Consider the following 20,779-nt stretch of genomic DNA (forward strand, 5'->3'; position numbering starts at 1 on the left):
GATATGTTGCCAATGTGAAAGGAAAGTTGGCAATACGGAATGAGAATTCATTGCGCTTTTTGTATAGTTTTGTCATTATTTTTCCTTTACCATCAATTTAGAAGTGTGAATCACGATATGAAGCTGATTTCTGTCGTGTCCTTTATCTGTAGGGTTAATTGTGATATTTTAAATTCCCAAAACTAGGACATTTTAAAGAAAATACGTCATCTATATAGCGAAAACTGATATCAAACAATCTAACCTACTTTTAGATCAGATAAGCTTAAAAGTCAGCCTCACACTAGCAAAAAACAGGTTAGCGAGTAGTGGACCACTATTTATTCCTATTGTAATGTCGACCGTTCGTTGAAAAACGCGTCAACTACACTGGACAAATATGTTGTAAAAAAATCGATAATACTCTAGCATTGAGGGTTTCCAGGAGATCTTTCAAAGTACGAAGTGCCGCGGCTAGACTGATGACCCTCTTTGACCGCTGTAAGTAAGGAATTTAAAATTATCGAAAGAGGTTTGGTATTGCAATTTACTGTTCCTGATATTATTTTGTACGTCTTCCGCCAATAACAAACATTGGCTGTTATGTGTCGTGTAGACAAAAACAATGTTGTTTTGGGCTTTGTCCGCAGGTACTATAAAACACACACACACACACACACACACACACACACACACGTAAAACAAAAAACCCTCTGATTTACATATCACATCATTAGATATTACACCCTAAATGCCACTTGAGACTTTGTATATAAAATAATGTTAGTGGTTTTTTGGCGCTATTGTATTTAAAAGTATGTTTTGTTTTATAGCTGACAATTTTCTTTCCAGATTAAAAATATGCTGTTTTGTTTTTATATTTTGCTTACATATTTGCGATCAGTGATGCAACAAAATAAAAGTATTTTCGTTGGTTTAAAGATAATTGACTATGATTTGTTTATGTGTTTAACGGTAATATCCCTGTATTGAAATCGTTCATTGAACGGTTTTACCTACAACTACAAAAAAGATACGTCGTTAAATATATTAATACATAAACAAATACATACATATAGTGTAAGTCATGCCACATATGTCTTTTCCTATAAATATCTCTCCGTATGAGTTTTCGTCAAATGAATTTCTAGAATTAAAAATGGTGCCATTTTCGTGTTTATTTAATTAGAAATCCATAATAATTGTACATTATGCACTGAGCTAATTACAAGTCAAATGTATTCCTCTATGAACATTTATAAACAACAACAATACAATATATTGCATGTTAATTATTAGTAGTAATCAAAGCAATAATTTCGTGTACCAATAATTGACGTACCATCCATGTATCATTTAATTACATTGTCAGTCAAATGAAGTTCTGAACGTAAGAAAAAAAATCGGTGTTTTACTTGTTAGAAAATTACCTTCACGTGTTCAGCGTGCATGTAACTTACTATATTTTTTAATGTAAGTTCGTCGACCGCCTTTGCTAAGACCCAACTAATGATGAGAGATAACGGAAAAGAAAACAAACACAATGTTATTTACTGAGCTTTCTTATAATTAAGTTAATCATTATAAATGATTGGTTAGTTTCTACCATTGCAGTGGGTTGAATATTTGCGCACTTGAAAAACCATACATATAGTTAGTAAAAAGTATTTTCCCTTTCAATATAAACTTTGACTTTACAATATCGACGGGGAAAACATTTGATTTAAATGTTCTCACAATGTAGATTGGATTACATGCCTCCTGATAATCAAAAAGAAGAAATCAACAGAAACTGTAAGTACATTACAACCTATCCGTCCCTGGTTCTATTATGCCACTCAAATAGAATTTGTGAAATTCTTACACATTCTTTATCACACGATTCCATTGTGACCTTTTATTTTGTTTTTTAACTGAATGACATTTTGGGTTGCTGATGCAAATCATGGGCTTTGTCATTGGTCGTCCTACGGGAGACCATTTTCTGAACCGCGAATTCATTAAAACCATTGAATTCAATTTGATAAAAATTTCACATATTCTTTAAGACAGGACTCCATTGTTCACTATCTATTCCATCTGAGTTATTATTGGTGTTATCTATATTAGTTTAATGCAGGAGTCGGTGTATATTAAAAATGGGCTGTACTCACAGTCTTTTTTTTTGTAGTATTTCTTTCACATTTTCCTTATTTACCTACAGAAGGAATGTGTATCCAACTATTCTGAAATGATTGAAGCGCTAAATATCTTACAATTAAAACAACATATTTTAATTGTTTTATTTCATCATTGCTATAAAAGTAATTCAGCACAGGCAAACTATGTTCACGTGATACTCACGTGTATTTCATCTATATTTTCAACACATTGAGCATAATCATTTTGTGACAGACACGGTAAATGAGGTTTTACAGGCTAAAAACCACTAATTCCACTTCCCATAGGCTTCTATGCTAATTTCACAATATTCAATGGCTTCTCTGGACTTTACCTTAACTTTAACCTGCAGAGGACTATATATCAGCATGATTCTACATATGTCAGATCACAATCCTCAGAATGGCATGTGGGGTTAGCAGACTGCAGTACTGGTCACCGGAAGTGAAGGGTCTATAAATAGCATGGGAAATCCAAGTGTTTTCACAAGATAGGGGTATATTTAAAAATAATTATGGAGATTAGGCTTCACATCACAGAAGCAAAATGCACCTATGAAATGTACAGAAATGTTTGTCCTTTCAGAAACTGTTTAATTTTTTTAAATAAGATGAGAACTTTTTTCACAGCACTATGAGGAACAGGGGTAATTTCTGCGTAGGACTATTTTTGCGTACGTTCCAAATGCTCATTGGTTGAATTGGTGGTCTGTAACCTACATGAATGTAACTATGGATTTATATAACAACAGAATGAACAAATCTTAATTAATTTATCAATTATGAGTTTTTATTATTACTTACGTGTCTTGATAATAAAAGGGGAAAATAAATTCTTATATATTCATTATCTATTGTAATGTTTGTATGAAAGAATTCAGTTTCATACTTTTAACTTTTGATTTAAAAAAAAGACCAATATCTCATTAATTCAACAAAAACAAGCTTGTTACAACGTAAGCTATCGGACCAAATATAACAGTGAAGCATCTTATGTGTTTAAATTTGTAAATTTAAAATGGGATCTGTTGATTTCATGTCTAACAAATTTTCAAAATTTCCAGGTCAGTGACGTTACAAGCACGGGAGTGGTGAGGTTATTAAAATTTCCAGGTCAGTGAGTCACAAGCACGGGAGTGGTGAGGTTATTAAAATTTCCAGGTCAGTGACGTCACAAGCACGGGAGTGGTGAGGTTGTTAAGTGTAGCTTTATTCATCTTAGTTTCTATAATCACAGATGGAGAATGTTTTTTTGCGAATTCCACCTGAATCTGAATCTAAGAATCAAGATACGTTAAAACTAGTTTCAGTCCATGCCACCAATTTTTATTTCTGTTGGGTCGTGGCTCAACAGTTACTTGACAATTTTCGACTTGTAAATAAATGAAGTAAAAATATGATTTAAAGGAATCGTGAAGGTCAATCCTGTATTTGATTAGGCGGAATTTCGTTAAAAGAATACTTGTCCCGAGGAAGTGCAATTTCGCGTATTTTGATTTTATCTCTAGCATTTTGATTCTATTTAAGTTTAGTCGAGATTATATTTTTGAACACTTTTCAAACCCTTTTAGAGAAAATGACAGTTCAAATACACGTCGGTGGACGTGTAAAAAGATCAGTTAGCAGCAACACTTACCCTGTGACATTTGACCTGGACCTGACTTTGGATGGATCGCCAATACATTTGCACCTGCAAAAAAATACTAAAATAAAGACGAATGTTGAAACACTTGCTTTAGATAAAGGGTCTTTTATAAGAAAATATGTAAACGAAGAAGAAGTAAGTACATTTTAATCAAATGCGTATGGCTGTTTAAATATAATTAATTTGGCAGCTAACATAGTTTATGCCACTCCTAGTGAGAACAACAAAGTAAAATTTCGTACAAAAATATGTATTCGAATAGAAATAAACTAATCGATGTCGTATATTTTTCGCTATAAAAGCACAGTTGTTCGTTTGTCATGTCTCGGGATTTATAAAGTGCTGTGTCACTTGTTTTGCAATCCCTATTGGTGTGTAGTTTTGTTTTGTGTGACTTTCATTTCAAATAAAATGCTGTTTACATGAGTATAAATTTGTATGAAATCCATGCCTTGGTGTTAATACGATGTTTTAGCCATGGTAAAATTTCTTTCATCTACCACGGGTTTGACTTTAATAAGCAACTCGGTAGGTGTTTCTAGAAAAGCAAAGGACGCTTACCCTACCGGTGCACCTGGTCCATGCTCCCAGGTTTTAGTGGATTCCGAGTTGCTCATTTACTTTTGCTACTTTTGTGTATTATTTTGTTATTTTATGTTCTTTGTTGTGTGTGTCTGTTTTCCATGCCTAGATAAAATGTTTTTGATTCTCACTAGAACCTTAGTTCCCTTGATTACTCTTTAGAGTTGCGAAATCAGATCTAACGAGGGTAGAATTCGGAAGATCGTTTTGAAGAAATAAGTTATGATTTTAAAGAAATACACACTACCTACCTGCCTACCTTTGATCTTCGCTTCGGTCGGAGCATAAGGTCAACACAAGGTCTCGTCAATCAGTCCATCTCTTTGCCTTTATGTCTGCCTCACCATACTTCATCTGCAGTTCCTTGAATTCGTCGTCTACTATCTTTCGTCAATTTGTTTTAGGTTGTCCTTTTGCACTTTGGAGTCCATCACAGTGCTTTTTAGTAATAATCGAGCTTTCAGTTCCAAAAACATGTCCGAGCCATCGGAAGCGCCTTTGTTTGGTTTGTTGTATTAAACAAGTGTACTCTCTGTCATTTCAATAGTTGCTATTAAATTTGCCCAAGGTATTCTGCACATCTGTCGGAGGCAGCTGTGATGAAAACAGTGTTCTCATATCTGCCTTTGTAACTCTCCAACACACACTACCATATAGTAGAACAGATATTACGTTACTGGTGTACAGTTTTTCTGCTATACTGTTTGGATATCTAGATCTTTTGTAGCCTATTAAATGCTGTTTCCGCTTTTGCCAGTCTGTTATTCTGATAATCTTTGTTGAGTCTGTTCATCTTTTCTTGCATATGATTATACCGAGATGATAGAAAAGCAGTGTTATTCGTAAAATTTAGGTCCTCTTAAGTTGAAAACATGGACCATGTTATTATTCTTTTCTCATCACTTGTGGTCTTTCTCAAAACCCAGTCTGTAGCAACCAAAAATATGATAAGCGAGATGATAAAACCTTGTCCTGTACTGCGCACCAATCTGTTTCTTTGTTGTTTAGTAGGACAGATCGTTTTAACTATGTGTAAAAACAATTATTGAGGATCACTATCTTGTCTGGTACTCGGTAAGATGTCACAATTTCCCATAGGAATAATACACACTACAAATGATTAATTAAAGATAAATCCTGTGTCAAGGAGAACAAGACTTCGAAACTTTATCTCGAAAAATCCGCTTATCTTCAAAAATGGTAACAACAAAATTACCGAACACTAATCCGATCTATAATCTAGTCAAGTTCAAAATAAATCTGGCAAAATAGATTTTACACCACAAGAGTAGCTGGTACCGCATTGGTCCTGAGGAAATGGCGGGTTAAATCTAGGTTTTAAAGCGCGCTAATTCTCACCTTAAAAAGCATTTGCATGTTGTCGGCATAATCGGTAAATCAGCGGTCACATCAGCACAAAGAACATTCATTAACATCAGTCCTCATTGTTTTAGAAGAAACTGAGTGTTTTCAACTAAGGACTGATATCTAAACAGAATTTTGTAAGAGACCTTTGAAGACGCATATCATCATACCCCTGATTCGTAGTGATGATAAAAAGTAAAAAGCTTGTTATTTAAAACTTAAAGTAAAACTAAATTCCAGATTTTTTTTTACATCCGGGTCCTTTTTTTAACAGATCCATATATACTTTCGGTGTAGAAAAGCAAAATTACAGATCTAATTAATTTCATCATGCTGAATAGTCATTTACCATTTTGAAGTTAAACAAAAACACGATCAACTCAAAAGTTGGATCTGCATGCTTGGTAATCTTTCTCTCAACCAAGCCGTTACAGCTTATGGTTATAGAAGAAGAAACATATCATTAAATCATAACTATGCAAGGTGTTTTGTATTCCTGAGCGACACGGCACTTTCATCTAGTATTTTGATGAATTATGATGTGAAATAATTTTTTAATTTTACATTTTTTTTCTGTTCCCAGAAAAGCAGAAGACGCTTACCATACCAGTGCACCTGGTCCATGTTCCCAACTTTTTGTAAAGTCCAAGTTGCTTACATTAGTTTATTTGTACGTATTATCTAGATTATTTCTAGATTATTATTAGATGTTCTTTTGCGGTTTCTCTCTCCCTGGGCTTTATCCTTGGATTATATTGTTTTGATTTCTGCTCGAATCTTGGTTCTTGATTACTCTTTGTTACCAACTTTTGTATACATATGATATGCTTATTTCTGACTTGCCTATTTACTTCTGTTACTTTGTATAAATTATTTTCTTTTACACGGCGGGTCTTTGTCCCTGGATTACATTCTTTTGATTTCCAATAGAATCTTGGTTCCCGTGGGTACTCCAGACATTAAGATAGTTATTATTTGTGTTCAAAGACAAATTTGACCATGACAACTGGAGTATACAGCAGATATTAACGTAAAAGTTTGTGAATAAATATTAAACAGAGTTATAAAACCCACAAAAGGTACACAATTCATAATTTTTGTATTGCATTATGATCAATATATTTCAAGGAATCTGTATTTTATCAAGATCCTGACCGTGGAGGTCTATTTGTTGTGCAACAAAACAAGGATGGGGAAGTCAACATGGTAAGAAGTAACTTTATGATCCTACATTGCTTATTACATCAAATAGAAGTTCCACAAAAAATTATAAATTTTATAAATGATTTAATCAACACATCAATCGTATTGCGAATTTGTCTCTTAAATACTACGCAAATGTAAGAATGACTTATAGCCAAAATAGATTTCAAAATTGTTTTTCAAACTTAATTTTGTATAATTTCAGTTTGATTTCTATTCCAGCTAGGATTTTTGCAAGTTAGAAACAACGATTACGTTCTCCAGTCTGACGAGAATTTTGGAATAGGCGATAAAAATTCAAAGTTCATAGTCATTAAGGAACCTGTTAAAGAAATTAATTTTTCTGACACCATGAAATCTCTAAAAGGTAAGTACATTTCATAATGATTGAAAAAAGAGGATCCAAGTTATAAAATTCCTGAACGATGAATTCGAGGTCTTGAATCATAATGTCGATTTTGCCATTTCAGGCTATATTGCATTGTGGGAATTTATTTCGAATTGTGTCTACTATATATGTTAAAATTTTGTTGTATCGGAAAACCAAGATCAAAACAACATTTTTTTTGTCTGCAAAACGTTTGACATCTAATGTTTACCAACAGAAGTAGACATGAAGAATAATAGCAGTAATAAGACCTATACTGACACCACATTCTCCAAAGAAGAAATAGTTTATATCTGTGTTATTCTGTTTTGGTCCCTATACCAAATATTGGGATTGTGATCTTCCGCCTATGTCTACTGGATTCCTAAACTCCATAAGAATTATTACAAACAACGCTACATAGCTACATCTGCAAAATGTTCCATCCGACCTTTTAAAAAAGATTTTGACTACTATACTCTGAGTTGTTAAAGAGGTTCTCCAGTCCCACCACGACACTTGTTACTCCCTTAGTGGTATTAATTCAATGTTTATCCTGAAAAATTCAAAGATCTTCTGGAGACCTTCAATTCAAGATTATTATCAGAATATAATAGCATCAAAACCTATGATTTTTCAACACTCTATACTTCTATTCCCATACTCCTATACAGACACTGTAAAGTCAGCCTCATATCCTGACCTACACTTAGATGTTGATGATCAAGGAAAACTATTGACTAAACTTTTCATTCAATATTGTCAACTTTCCTTTCTCCTGTGGTAACATCTCTTCAGCAGCTGCGTATGAAAGTTTCATATCACAACTCATACGTTATGCCACAGCTTGCCGTGACTACGCAAACTTTGTGTATCAGCAGGACTTATTTCAATTAGGCTTCTGGAGAAGGGGTATGTTGCTACCAGATTGAAGTCGTTACTGCAGAAGATTTATGATCGTCATCATAAACTCGTACATCGTTCCGGTGTATTTATCTGCACCATGGAAACTAATTTTTTTCAACGTGTTGTAGTTTACTTTTTCTTTTTCTTCTGACCTGGATTTGAAAGATTATGAACAGTTCGGCGGGTGTTTCTAGAAACGCAGAGGATGCTTACCCTACCGGTTCATCTGGCCCATGCACCCTCTTATTATTGTAGTCCGAGTTGTTCATTCATTTTTGTTAAGTTGTATCTATTTTTTTAATCTATTTTATGTTCTTTGTAGTTGGTGTGTTTTCTATGTCTGGTCGTTGCCCCTCCAAATAGTGCATTTTAAAACTAATTAATATGATAAATGGTAGATGGATGCGATGTATAAAAACATTCAGTCGAGCACCTATGCAATATATGTGGTATTTGCAGGAATAGTTATTTCAAAGGTAGGGTTTTTCTTATTTAAGTTTATACAGTTATTACTCTTTAATAATGATGTCTCTTTTGTAAAAAGCATGATATATTTAATATTGAAAAAAAAAATCTAATCATCATTAGTAATATTTTGTAGACTGCAAATGATGCAATGTGGACTGAGACCAGTAAAATTCCAGGTACCAATCCTATCCGTATTGACAACGGACTTGTTTTGGATAAGTTCAGTAATTGGATTTTGGCACGACTGTCAATTCTAATCTGGTCACGACCATGCAATGCTGTTCTCAAGGTAACGCCGATATTGCTAATGAAAAATTAACTATAGTGGAGTTATAAGTTAAAGAAACTCTGCAGGGAGTGAATAAATAAAGTAGTGCAAAAATAAAACAAATTTAAATAAAATAAAATAAAAAATAGATATTAGACTCAGAAAAAAGAACAACACTTACCACCTTAAAATGAACTCTGTTGCTTCTGAAGGGTGGACAGATTTTTCTCCTTACAGGACACATGTCAAACTGAGTAGAAACATTATCGATGAATTCAACAAACGTGATTTAAGGGACGGAGTTATTAGCATTGAAATGATAAAGCAGCCCTCTGTCGTTACATTGCTGATATCTATAACTAGAATATGCGTGACTTTCTATAACACTCCTTATTGCACACGTCATTTCCAAAATAAGACAATTCCTATATATATATGACACATAAAAAGGCAACTAAATGCTTCATCTGTGGGTATTTTGACTCATACATCATGATCAATAGTCTTTTGTTGCTGTTTGATTTTATTTTTGTTACCGTTATAGCTGATTATATTGCCAATCTTGTGAAACTGGATTTCATTATAATCTTCTCTGTCATTATTCTTTACAATATAAATATTTGTAATCTAGATAAGAATTTATTTGATATAAAACAGAAACGTCAAAAACATTGCTCTGTAATGCGTGCAGGGACAGATTGTTTCGTTTTGCGAATGACATTTTCTATTTTGTAATGCAGCATTGTATCTTTAAACTTAATTAAAAAGCTGATATTTGCAACACAATAAATTTTCCTTCTAATCTTTACAATTGCAATGTTACTCACTTATGGATAGGCGTTAAGTTTTTTTTTTATTTTTGCATTATCATTTTATTTACTTACGGTGTTTGAATTTATATATGAGTTATAAATGAAATGCAATTAGTCTCGTTTTAATTTCGAACTCAGTTTAGCTAAACCGATTTCATTATGTAAACCTTTTGAATCAAATAAATTATTCTTTGACGTGTTATATCTTTCCAGATCCTCTAAAAACTGTTTGAAAACCTTTCATCCAACATATAATGCAACAGCTTTGTCCGAGTACCAGAACCAACTCCCAGGGCAAGTTTATGATGCTAATCAACAATGCAAACTGACATGGGGAACATCCTCGTACCTTTGTATTGTAAGATTGTGTACTTCTATAGCTATCAAACCTATCTACCATTTGTATTCAGCAACGACCTATCTTGAAAGTTTATGATTAAAAATTTCTCCTGATAGTACATTCTATTCACCTGAATATTAAGACAATCTTTTTGATGTGACCAAACAACAGATCATGTACCAATAAAATAATAAAATACCAAAAATAACACAAGTGAGCTAACTAAATGGAATAAAAATAATGAATTTAGGAATAAAGGACAAGTGCTCCATATGATAAGCATCTCATATTTTATTTGAATAATAGACATATATACCTTCAGAATTCGTTATCGTCGTTATGATTAGTAAGAGTAACTTACAAATTACCGGACACTAATTAGATCCATAATCAAGTCAAGTCCAAAATAAATCCGACAAAATAGATATTACATCACCGGAGACGCTGGTACAGCAATGGCCCTGACTTGGAGCAGGCATTTCAAAAAGTGAAATGATGGATAAATATAGGTTTTATAGCGCTCCATACCTCCATCTGCCATTGCAGTATGAATATACCGTTGGTGATTAAATAACATTTACATGGAAAAGTATCATATTTGATAAATCAGCAGCCATATCAGTACAAAGAATAGTTTACAACAAGCAATCATAACTCATTATTTTAAAGCTGAGTATTTTTCAACTAAGGACTAGTGTCTGATTGATAATTTGGTAAGAGACCTTTAAAGAAGCATTTCCGCATATGATTCAGGATTCTGCTATGCAGATATTTATGGCGCTCAAGGAAATCAGGGTAGTTAGTACTAGCTCTAGCGTAGCGAATCAACTGTGCATGATTAAGGTTCATTGTTGCATAAGTAAGGAAAATTTATAATTTTAAAACTAAAGTCGTCTCTTTTATCTTAAATCTTAGTACTGGGATGACTATTGTTGTAACGGATGGGATAAATATATCTTCAAGATTCTTTATCGTGTATGATTATCGATAAACTATCGATTGCTAGTTTTCAGGAAGAAACAGTATCATTATATAGTATAGCACCTTTAAGGAATCAACTCGACAACATGCGTATCCTTTTGAAAGAATCAAGAAACACTTTTTGACGCTTACCTTATCGGTGCACCTGGTCCATGCTCCAGTTTTTTAGTGGAGTCCGAGTTGCTCATTTGCTTTTGTTACTTTGTATGTATGATTTTAGTTACTCTACATTATTTGTTGTGTATGTCTATTTTCCTTGTCTGGTCTTTGTCCCTGGATTACATTCTTTTGATTACCGCTATAACCTTGGTTCCCTTGATTACTCTTCTACATTCTTTGTTGTGTATGTCTGTTTTCCTTGTCTGTTCTTTATCCCTGGATTACATCTTTTTTGATTACCAATATGGCCTTAGTTCCTTTGAAAACTGGCGTACATTTCAAATGGCTATCATAAGTCATATGACATATTAGGTGTGTAGTTTTGATGGGCTTCAATTGATATGGATTTTTTATCGTTAATCAAACATATGTGAAAAGTTTCTAAAATGTATTGCTTATATTCTACTTGAATTTTCGAAACAAATATAACAGTTGAATGTATTTGTAAGTTTGCAGTTTTTTGTTTAGGATTGATAAATACAATCGTGATTTATTTTCAAAAGCCAACTTTTATATACTAAATAACTTTCATGAACGAACCATTATTACGGAACAAGAAGGATCTTTGTATGATATAGGACCATAAAAAACGTTCGTTGTGGACGTCATGGTTTTTTACACTGTCTTGCGTTTCACACACTACCTTTCGTTTCACACGCGACCTTGCGTTTCATACACTACCTAGCGTTTCACTTGCGACCTTGCGTTTCATACACTACCTTGCGTTTCACACACTACCTAGCGTTTCACACGCAACCTTGCGTTTCACACACTACCAAACGTTTCACACACTACCTAACGTTTCATACACTACCTTGCGTTCCAATGTACGTACCTTGTATAATTTAAAACTTTATCTTCTTTATTACTAGGAAGAATACTTAAATAATTTTTCAACAATATGTACTATTCTGTATTGCTTCAACCCCGCCGATCCAAAAAATTGCAGAAAGTCATTTCCTGCAGATGGAACCCATTGTGGAAACAAAAAAGTATGTACTTTACAAAAAAAAATACCCCAGTTTGTTTGTTTTCTTTTTGCATTTCTGTTGATACCACCTTTTTGAGTACTGGAAAGGGGGCTTGAATCAAATTGATACTAAAAGCAGGAATATGATTTATGAATAAATCATAAGACAACAAATCAACTGAATCATAAAAGTATGAAATTAGAATGGTTTCCTTTTCAATGAGCGCAGAGTATATCAAAGTATCATATTAGTCATTAATTATAAGCGCACATGTAATACATTAATTATTATGGTTGAATAGTTGTTTGACACTTAAACGTACCGTCTTGGCTATTCAGTTATTTATCTTTGTTTTTACTGTCAATGTGGTGTGAGACGTAATTACATAAGGTGAAAATAAAACCGTGAAATTATGCACCATATAATATATAATGATAGCATATGGTAAAGAAAAATACATGAGGAAGTAACTAGTAAAAATTTAATGAAATTAACTTAAAGAGGACAGGAACTTGGCAACACAGGAAAGAAATCAGGAAACCAGGCTTATGGTTGTTATTATCATTTTAGTGGTGTAGAGGTGGTATTTGTTCATACAATTCTAAGGCACCACCGGGAATAGGTAAGATCAATTGACACGATATTTGTAATATTTGTGCTTTGAAATGTAGACTGATAGATGTGTAAAATGATCAATTACAAAATGAGGCGATTAAAAAAAAATTTCATAAAACAGAACACTTTTTTTAAGTGTAAAGCTTATGATAAAGGATACTTTTCTTAATTTCATTTATTTCTTTGTTTAACTTATATCATATATTGTATTTAATATCAATGTATTTGTTGCAATAAAATTTCTTCCCTAGAGTCGTGTTTGTACGGAGACCCAAAAGGAATAGTTTTAAACAGTGGAAAAACATGTGCCCAGTTACTTGCACAATCTTCAAACGTTTGTATTGCTAATGATTTTGTAAAGAATGTCTGTTGTGCTTCTTGTGGGTCTTCCACTACTGCCACATCAACTAAAAGAGCGTCGACAACAACTAACACATCGACAACAACAACAACCCCATCGACTAAAACAACACTATCGATTACAACAACAGTAACAACCAAAACAACACAAACAACTAAGACGACATCATTAGCAAAGACAACGTCAACAAAAAAGGCAACGACAACAACACCAGGGAGATTTCATCATTATTACAGATATCATTATCGTTACCGCCTTTACCCGCAACGACATTGGCTATCTCAACAACGCCTTTTTCATAATCGCCGACGACTACAACAACGATTTTTTCGTTATCACCGGCGGATGCACTATGGAAGAACACGCGTCATGCATTTCAGACGACTTTTTCGACCACCACGATACATGCGTCATTTCCATCTCCGTTATCATAGACGCCTTTTTTTAAGTTGTAAGGATAAATTTTCTTTTAATCATATATTCAGCACTTGGAACTTGATTAACTCTCACATTTCATATTTGTCAAAAATGTTTAGGAAAATATCAATTGTGTTTTCCTTATTCCCAATAGGTAAATGGCATTAAACTTTACAAAGTACATATTTGACGACAGATACGCAAATACTACAACCTGGAAAACTCTTTAAAAACATCAGCTTATTCATCATTAAACATATGTTATTATTTATTCGCGTTAATGGAATTGATTACGTTGAATTTTGAAATATACTTTAATACGATAATCGATGGACCATATGCTTTTCTTTCGACTGAAATTTAATTCGATAATTTTGACTATTAATATTATATTTTTATATGTTTCAGATCTAAAACTACTAGTCAGAATACCAACGGAAGAGGTTGTTCTAGCTGTTGTAGTACCTTCCTGATAGTTTTGAAAAATAACTGAATGCAATTATTACAGAGTAATGTGTTTGTATTAACATGATTAACCTTTAATGAGGACCTCAATTTAGTTGCAGTATTTGTTTAACTTGCTTTGTCATCACAGGACTGCAAATTGGACGGATTGTTTGGAAGTTAGCAATCCAGATTATTAGTAGCAATTCCTATTAGAATGATTATGCACTAGGTTGCCCAAATCTACCTGCATCAATGTTAATTGTCCGCCATATTTTTCTTTTGTCGTTGATGTAGTTGTTACTTTATTAGAGGTTCATTCCAAGGAGTTCATGATTTCCCTTTTCTATCTGGTCTTCCCCAGACGTGACATTTAATCAGCACCTGGGCTTTATGGAAATGCAGAGGACATTTACAACTACCGGTGCACCTGGTCCATGCTCTCAGTTTTTTGTAGGTCCGAGTTGCTTGTATACCTTGCTTATTCTAAGAGTACTGTTTGGTGCATTTTTTGTTGTGTTTATTTTTCGCGTCTTGTCGTAATCACTGAATCATGTTTATTTTGCTTGTGTTGGTTGCTCATTAATAATTTAAAATCAATTCCATTATCATCAAATAAAGCACAACCAGACGACAGAAATTATAAAGAAGTTTCACACTATGCATGACGATAGCTCTTGATTTACATATTAATTACAGGGATTTAACTTGTAATTCACATTTGGCGGCATTTTTCAGTAAATGCAAGTCTAACTTATACTAAGGTACAACTATGTCTGAAAAAGTGATGCATTGGATTGATGATTTTACACTTAACGAATCTTTATCTGTAGGCATAAGAGTAATCAAGGGAACCAAGGTTATAGCGGTAATCAAATGAATGTAATCCAGGGACAAAGACCAGACATGGAAAACAGACACACACAACAAAGAACATAAAGTAACTAAAATCATACATACAAAGTAACAAAGTAACAAAAGTAAATAAGCAACTCGGACTCCACTAAAAACTGGGAGCATGGACCACGTGCACCGGTAGGGTAAGCGTCCTCTGCTTTTCTAGAAACACCCGCCGAGTTGCTCATAAAAAGTCAAGTCTGGGGTATAAATTGTGGATGTTTTGATTTCTCATTTAAGGATGTTCGTTGGTCAAGTTAAGCCATTTTTAGATTTTCGGACTCCTCTGGTTTTATCCATTTCATAGCACTAATATGTTTTGAACCACACTTTTCTTTTCACAATTTCACTAAACACATCTTAAAATGTTATTCGACAAGTTTTTGATAAAGTTCTTGTTATTTTTTAAGGTTTTTCATTGAAAAATCAAGAGAAATACTTTTTCCGCAAAAATTTCAAATGCTTCATTTCGCAAAAACGAGCACACTGACTCATCAACATTTTCTAACAGAGCAACGCCTATCCTTAAAAAGATACCAAAATATCTGTTCTGTATTTTACCTGATCAAAATTGTATTTTTAGGGATTCGTGCTGATCTTCTCTCTCTCTTTCTGTGTTTTTTTTCATTTTGTAATTTAAACTTGTCAATTATATGTTCTCGAATGTGATTTTGTCCAAAGATTTACCCAACTCTCTGATGTGGCCATTTAATAGTTCCTGTGTATTCCCAATTCTACACAGTAGACATCATTTTTTTTCAACTCCAAATTATCAATTTAACCTGTAGCAGTCTATACCTATAATACAAATGTGTTTGGTTGATTAAATACTTTTTCAGTAGTATTAACGGAATAACGGACTTAAGGAACGAAATAGGAATTCTAATATGATGGCCTATTAATTCCAGAACAAAGTTAACTATAATTTTTTGCTCTGTAACGGCATTTCTCCATGGCCTTTGTATTGGCAGAATATCTCCATCCAAAGCAAGGTAACATTTGTGATTACACTAAACAAGTTTCAGCCATGTCATGTGACAAGATACGCCCAATATACCGTTTTCACACAGTTAGTTCCTTAAATACCCAACATTTTTGCAGCTATTATTTATTGTAACCGACATGGATGGTTAGTAATGTAGGTGGGTTCTCATACTTCAACATGGTTCTGATATAACCCCTTTGCTGGTTAATTACCATCCTCCTTTTCCATTCCACCATTCCGAGGCGTTCAATCTGTCGAGGCACAAGTTTATCCCACAAGGACGTCGCCTTACTGCAATGAATGTCTGTTTTGCAGCAACCAAGACGCATAATCTCAATGTCTGGGGTGCCTTCATGTTATAAACTGGTTGCTCTGTCAATTCTGAAGGAGTGGGAACTAAATATTGCAACGAACTGGTAACGGGTTGGTGGGCTTCCATCTAGGTGACGAAAAAGGGGACCTGGCATCGACGGTCTATCGGTTAGGTATTCTTTGACAAAGATACCTGGACAAAAAAGATGGTTGAGATGAAAATGCAATTACATAATGGTACCTATCCCTATATGGTTATTTTTAGAAGAAGGAACACGAGCCTCCAACCCCGAGTTTAACATCGAAACATCGATCAGAAAATAATATGATCGGTTTGACATTTTCTTAAAGCAATTTCACCTATTCTCAGTAAACCGTGATATGATAGCGAAAATGAAGCCTGGAATAGTCTAGCTCTAGACTTAAAAACTTGAGGTAATACAAGAATTGTCTTTTTTAACAAAACTTTGGAAATGGGTAGCCCGAAGGAACACAGAGAGTTACTGGTATAATCTCTAACAACGCCATGTTATCCAACAAAGAGAACCCAATGTGTGTGCCTACGAAACTGTGACCAAGATATGTCTATTAAAATTATCAAAAAATTTCAACCACAGAGTAATGTCTGCCCTAAGGTCCTAATTCAATCAGATTTTATGATAAGGTTGTCTCGCATAGGTCATCAAATCATTAATCTCCGACTGAATGCACAAGATCTAGAAGAAGGTATAGCTTTAGAGCAAAATGACATTTAACCTGTTACGGATTCCAACTCTCTTAATGTAACCCTTTTTATAGTAAACATAAGTTGTAATTGACCCTTTAACTTTGAGAGTTTTTTCAGGCGGTACTAAGATTATCTTGAGTTCGGTGTCGATAATAAACCCCCAAAAAAACGGTAGGACTGTGGTAAATCTCATTGTTACCTTATCCGCTATGGGAACATCCAACTCGTTACAAACTTCCTTAAATGTAGACATTAATATGGTACAAAAAGAAAATGTCAGTTCGAATTGTCCATTGATCTATAGTGTTAATACCCTTGTATTTGCTTTCATACTGAAATACAGATTGTCCTCCATCAATGCCCAATTTTGGCTTCTTAGATTTAATGTTGTCTATTAATAGAGCGGCAAAACAATGTACTCGCCCTTTTGAATTTTTCTTCTTTGCGTTTTGGTACGTTTCATGCCAAGTCTGAATAAATGTTATTGACCTAAGATGGTTCATTGTGTATTGTAGTGTATTGTTAATGTACTATTACCTTCACCTTGTATAGTTGGAGCATTGTAAATCATTTCTCACGAATATATGATGGGCACCGTAGCATGCATTTGAAGGTAGGGTTCTGTACTTCATGACCTAATTGGTTAATGCTCAACAGCTGGGTAGTTCCATTTTGTGGGTATTGACTGTAGATGGCATGGGGCTAGTAGGTGCAGTGGACAATGTTTGACTTGTGGCTTTTTTTCCTACAGTAGCTTTTAAAGCTGTTTATGTTGTAGACTTCCGTTTCCGATCACCAAATTAAAAATAGATGTAAATAAAGTGAATAAATTGTAAATAAAAATGTTAGTTGTCTAAAACTCTGTCAAATTTAAAACCGATATATATATACCAAAAGTGTGCATCGAAAGTTTGACAGTACTAGAATCGTTGGGAATTTTTCAGACCTTTTTATACGTCTACACCATCTTCCCTTTATCAATTTGATCCGATAGAGCAGTGTAGCGAATAGAGTCGTCACATTCTGAGAAGTTTGTATAACATTGATTTGTTGTGACATGCATCATTAATTAGATCCTCTATCCTACATAATAACATCTAAATGAACTGTCCCGTACTACCATACATCGTGTACTAAGTCACAGCCCTAGATTAATCCTAAGAGGAGGAATGGCCCGATCAGCAAAAGCTATATTTTTATATAGTCTAGCTGGCCGAGTTTGTCTAGGGCGCTGGCCTTTGTGCAGGCAGTGTTGCCATAGATGTCACAGCAGTACGACTTCGAGTCTCGCGAAGGGAACGACCAAACATTTGCATCGCAAATTTGACAGTTCTAACATCGTTGGATATTTTTCAGACCTTTCTATATATATAATATGTATATATATTCCCGTCCAGAAATGGCTTGAAATACTGCACACACTATTAATATCCTACATGCAATAGTTGTGACCAGTTTATTCAATTTCTGAAGGTAGTGTGTGCGCCATATCAATGTAATGTAATTTTAATAGTCTCTCGTACAATTTAAACTACTACTATTAGCATACTGGGTACCATCGGAAAAATTATAACTCAAACGTGAGAGTATTGCTATTGTCAAATGTACCTTCAACCGATGAGACAAATTTCATCAATTTTGATATAAAAAAGCCTAAACAATTGTCTATCCAAGTGACTGTTTAAACATAACGACAATATTATTCAAGAAAATGTGTCGTCGCGAAGTCGGTCATTTACCCTGACTATGAAGCCAGATTCATCCTTTAAATCTACAAATTGGATACAATAACCCGAAACCTATCTCTCAAAATATTTGGTTCGAACACATTAACAAAAGAAGCTCACATAACAAAAGAAGCTCACAGGAGCCTGAATCGCTCACCTGGTTAAATTTGGTCTTTCAAGGGCAATAACTTTAACAAGGAGTTTTTCAACAATTTTAACTCAAGAAGACTTTGGTAGGACTTATTATAAAGACCATTTCAGCAATAGAAAGTTTCTTTCTATCTATTATTTTCAAGATATTGGCTGAAAACTGTTAAAAAAGTCATTTTCCATCTTTCAGGGGCAAAAACTCTTACAAGGAGTCGCCTGACAACTTTTTCCCAGAGGACATTTGAAGGCCTTTTAGTAAGGTTCATTTCAGGCAATGAATTTTTGTCAATTCTCCTTAAAATTCGTCTGCTCCGTTCTTGGTGGAAGTATGTCCCAGAAATACTATTCGACCAGTGAGATGGGTGTACATACAAACTGACTAATGGACCAACCGAGACTCACGACGCACAGTGATAACCGAATATAACTATATGACATAAATTCTACATTGTCGCAAGGAAGTACCAAATCAATACAAACAACCGTAAGAACTGATGGTTTGAAATCTCTTAAAAGAACCGAGATAAAAATAGCGACGAAATTCAAGATGTAAGCTGTCTAACTTGAATTATAAACTTTGTATATGTTTAATTGGTCCTCGAGGTAATATTCATCAATTGCGCAGGTTCCTAGGGGGAGAAACGGTGTACACTCTTTTGAATCCACGCCTGTAGGAGCCGGTTTTTGTTGTATGAAATCTAGTTTTTTCATGACTCGTTTCGCATGGCTTTTAATTCAATTTATGCTCACTAACGTGATATCTATATGATTCTTATGTATTTCAAGATTGGAATAAAGTATATATTCATTTGTAAAACTGTTTCCTTAAAAGAGATTGATGATGCATAAATATAAAGTTTGCACTCGAGTTCCGTTAAACAGGAAAACACTGTGCAAAGTTCTTTGACTTTTCTAATATGAATAATGTCTAAAAACGGAAAACTTAAATTTAATATAAAATCATTTCTTAAAATGTCACGTCCGCTTGTCTATTTCGATATGGTCACGTGTTATCCCCCCTTTTTTGTCATATGTTTAACAAGAAAAAAAAACTGGTAGGTTTGGAATATACAAATTGTATTTGTAAAATGCCTCTTCACTTCTCGCCTCATTATTCTATTTTAATGTCTACAATTTAGTGATTTTACTTCGTCGGAACTATACGTCTTGTGCTATAATGCTTCTCCACAGTGGCCATATTTACAAGGTACATACACCGCATTTTTTGCACCTATCCCATGTCAGGGACAAGTAAAATATTTGGTCCCACACAAAATTTTGTCATGAAACATTTGATGAATCTCAGTAGCAAATCCACTTTAACTCTGGTAGTACGGACCAAGTATCGGGAAAAATAAATCACTAGAAAATTATGAAATATCAAATATATTCATAGCTGTATATACATGTATACCTAAATTTGCTACAGGTCACTCTTTATTATATATATGACACAAACAATCTATGTAATTAACCTCTCTGATAACGCCACTACTAATTTCCTCTCTCGTAATAATCAGTAGATTTGCTATCAGAGGGATAATACAATCAATAAACTTTTTCATATATTCTTTAATATAGAGAGGGACCTGTAGCAAGTATAATATATACCTTAAACATGCTGTTTTAACAAAATTGGTTCAAGTTACTTACTACTTCAAATTGTATTTTGAATAAACGTTATGACATGTTATATGGCGAACTGCACCGTTGTCCTAGAAATAAAACATATTGGTTGCATTTTATTAAAAAATGAACTATTACATATATGTTTAGGTGATATATGGTGTAACCAGTCTCTTTTCATGAATGGTAACTTTTGTGACATGTATTTTGATATTATTAAAGAGAGACAATTTGATAATTACAAACAAGACATTGATAGCCAACTGAGAAACTCTGTAAAACGTTTTAACCATCAATATATGGTTGATAACTT

At 33.8% G+C, this 20,779-nt stretch overlaps 2 protein-coding genes across 4 annotated transcripts; both read left to right on the forward strand.

Moving 5' to 3' along the window:
* Nucleotides 1–1,611: 1,611 nt before the first annotated feature.
* LOC148604176 (uncharacterized) lies at nucleotides 1,612–8,943 on the forward strand. 2 transcript variants are annotated; one of them, XM_088547693.1, is made up of 7 exons: nucleotides 1,612–1,773; nucleotides 3,203–3,299; nucleotides 3,710–3,918; nucleotides 6,314–6,400; nucleotides 6,859–6,936; nucleotides 7,156–7,300; nucleotides 8,808–8,943. In XM_088547693.1, the coding sequence occupies exons 3-7, from the start codon at nucleotides 3,715–3,717 to the stop codon at nucleotides 8,816–8,818; spliced, it is 525 nt and encodes a 174-aa protein (XP_088403819.1). In that variant the 5' UTR covers nucleotides 1,612–1,773; nucleotides 3,203–3,299; nucleotides 3,710–3,714; the 3' UTR covers nucleotides 8,819–8,943. The 2 variants fall into 2 exon arrangements, with proteins under 2 accessions (XP_088403819.1, XP_088403818.1); XM_088547692.1 differs by having other exon boundaries at nucleotides 3,203–3,918.
* Nucleotides 8,815–19,596, forward strand: LOC148604177 (uncharacterized). 2 transcript variants are annotated; one of them, XM_088547691.1, is made up of 7 exons: nucleotides 8,815–8,963; nucleotides 9,968–10,112; nucleotides 12,107–12,226; nucleotides 12,776–12,827; nucleotides 13,072–13,632; nucleotides 14,007–14,114; nucleotides 19,031–19,596. In XM_088547691.1, the coding sequence occupies exons 1-6, from the start codon at nucleotides 8,950–8,952 to the stop codon at nucleotides 14,069–14,071; spliced, it is 957 nt and encodes a 318-aa protein (XP_088403817.1). In that variant the 5' UTR covers nucleotides 8,815–8,949; the 3' UTR covers nucleotides 14,072–14,114; nucleotides 19,031–19,596. The 2 variants fall into 2 exon arrangements, with proteins under 2 accessions (XP_088403817.1, XP_088403816.1); XM_088547690.1 differs by lacking the exon at nucleotides 19,031–19,596 and having other exon boundaries at nucleotides 14,007–14,370.
* Nucleotides 19,597–20,779: the final 1,183 nt, after the last annotated feature.

The sequence above is a fragment of the Perna viridis genome, chromosome 10 (genome assembly GCF_037379345.1).
Source record: "Perna viridis isolate PV_CMFRI_1.1 ecotype Kerala chromosome 10, ASM3737934v1, whole genome shotgun sequence".
Taxonomy (NCBI): Eukaryota; Metazoa; Mollusca; class Bivalvia; order Mytilida; family Mytilidae; genus Perna; species Perna viridis.

Coding starts and splice junctions, on each gene's coding strand:
- LOC148604176 (XM_088547692.1), top strand. CDS start 3,715: ATGACAGTTCAAATACACGTCGGTGGACGTGTAAAAAGATCAGTTAGC. Junction 3,919..6,313: donor AATATGTAAACGAAGAAGAA/GTAAGTACATTT, acceptor TTCTGTTCCCAG/AAAAGCAGAAGACGCTTACC. Junction 6,401..6,858: donor TTGCTTACATTAGTTTATTT/GTACGTATTATC, acceptor ATATATTTCAAG/GAATCTGTATTTTATCAAGA.
- LOC148604177 (XM_088547691.1), top strand. Junction 12,227..12,775: donor CCCATTGTGGAAACAAAAAA/GTATGTACTTTA, acceptor TTATCATTTTAG/TGGTGTAGAGGTGGTATTTG. Junction 12,828..13,071: donor TAAGGCACCACCGGGAATAG/GTAAGATCAATT, acceptor TTTCTTCCCTAG/AGTCGTGTTTGTACGGAGAC.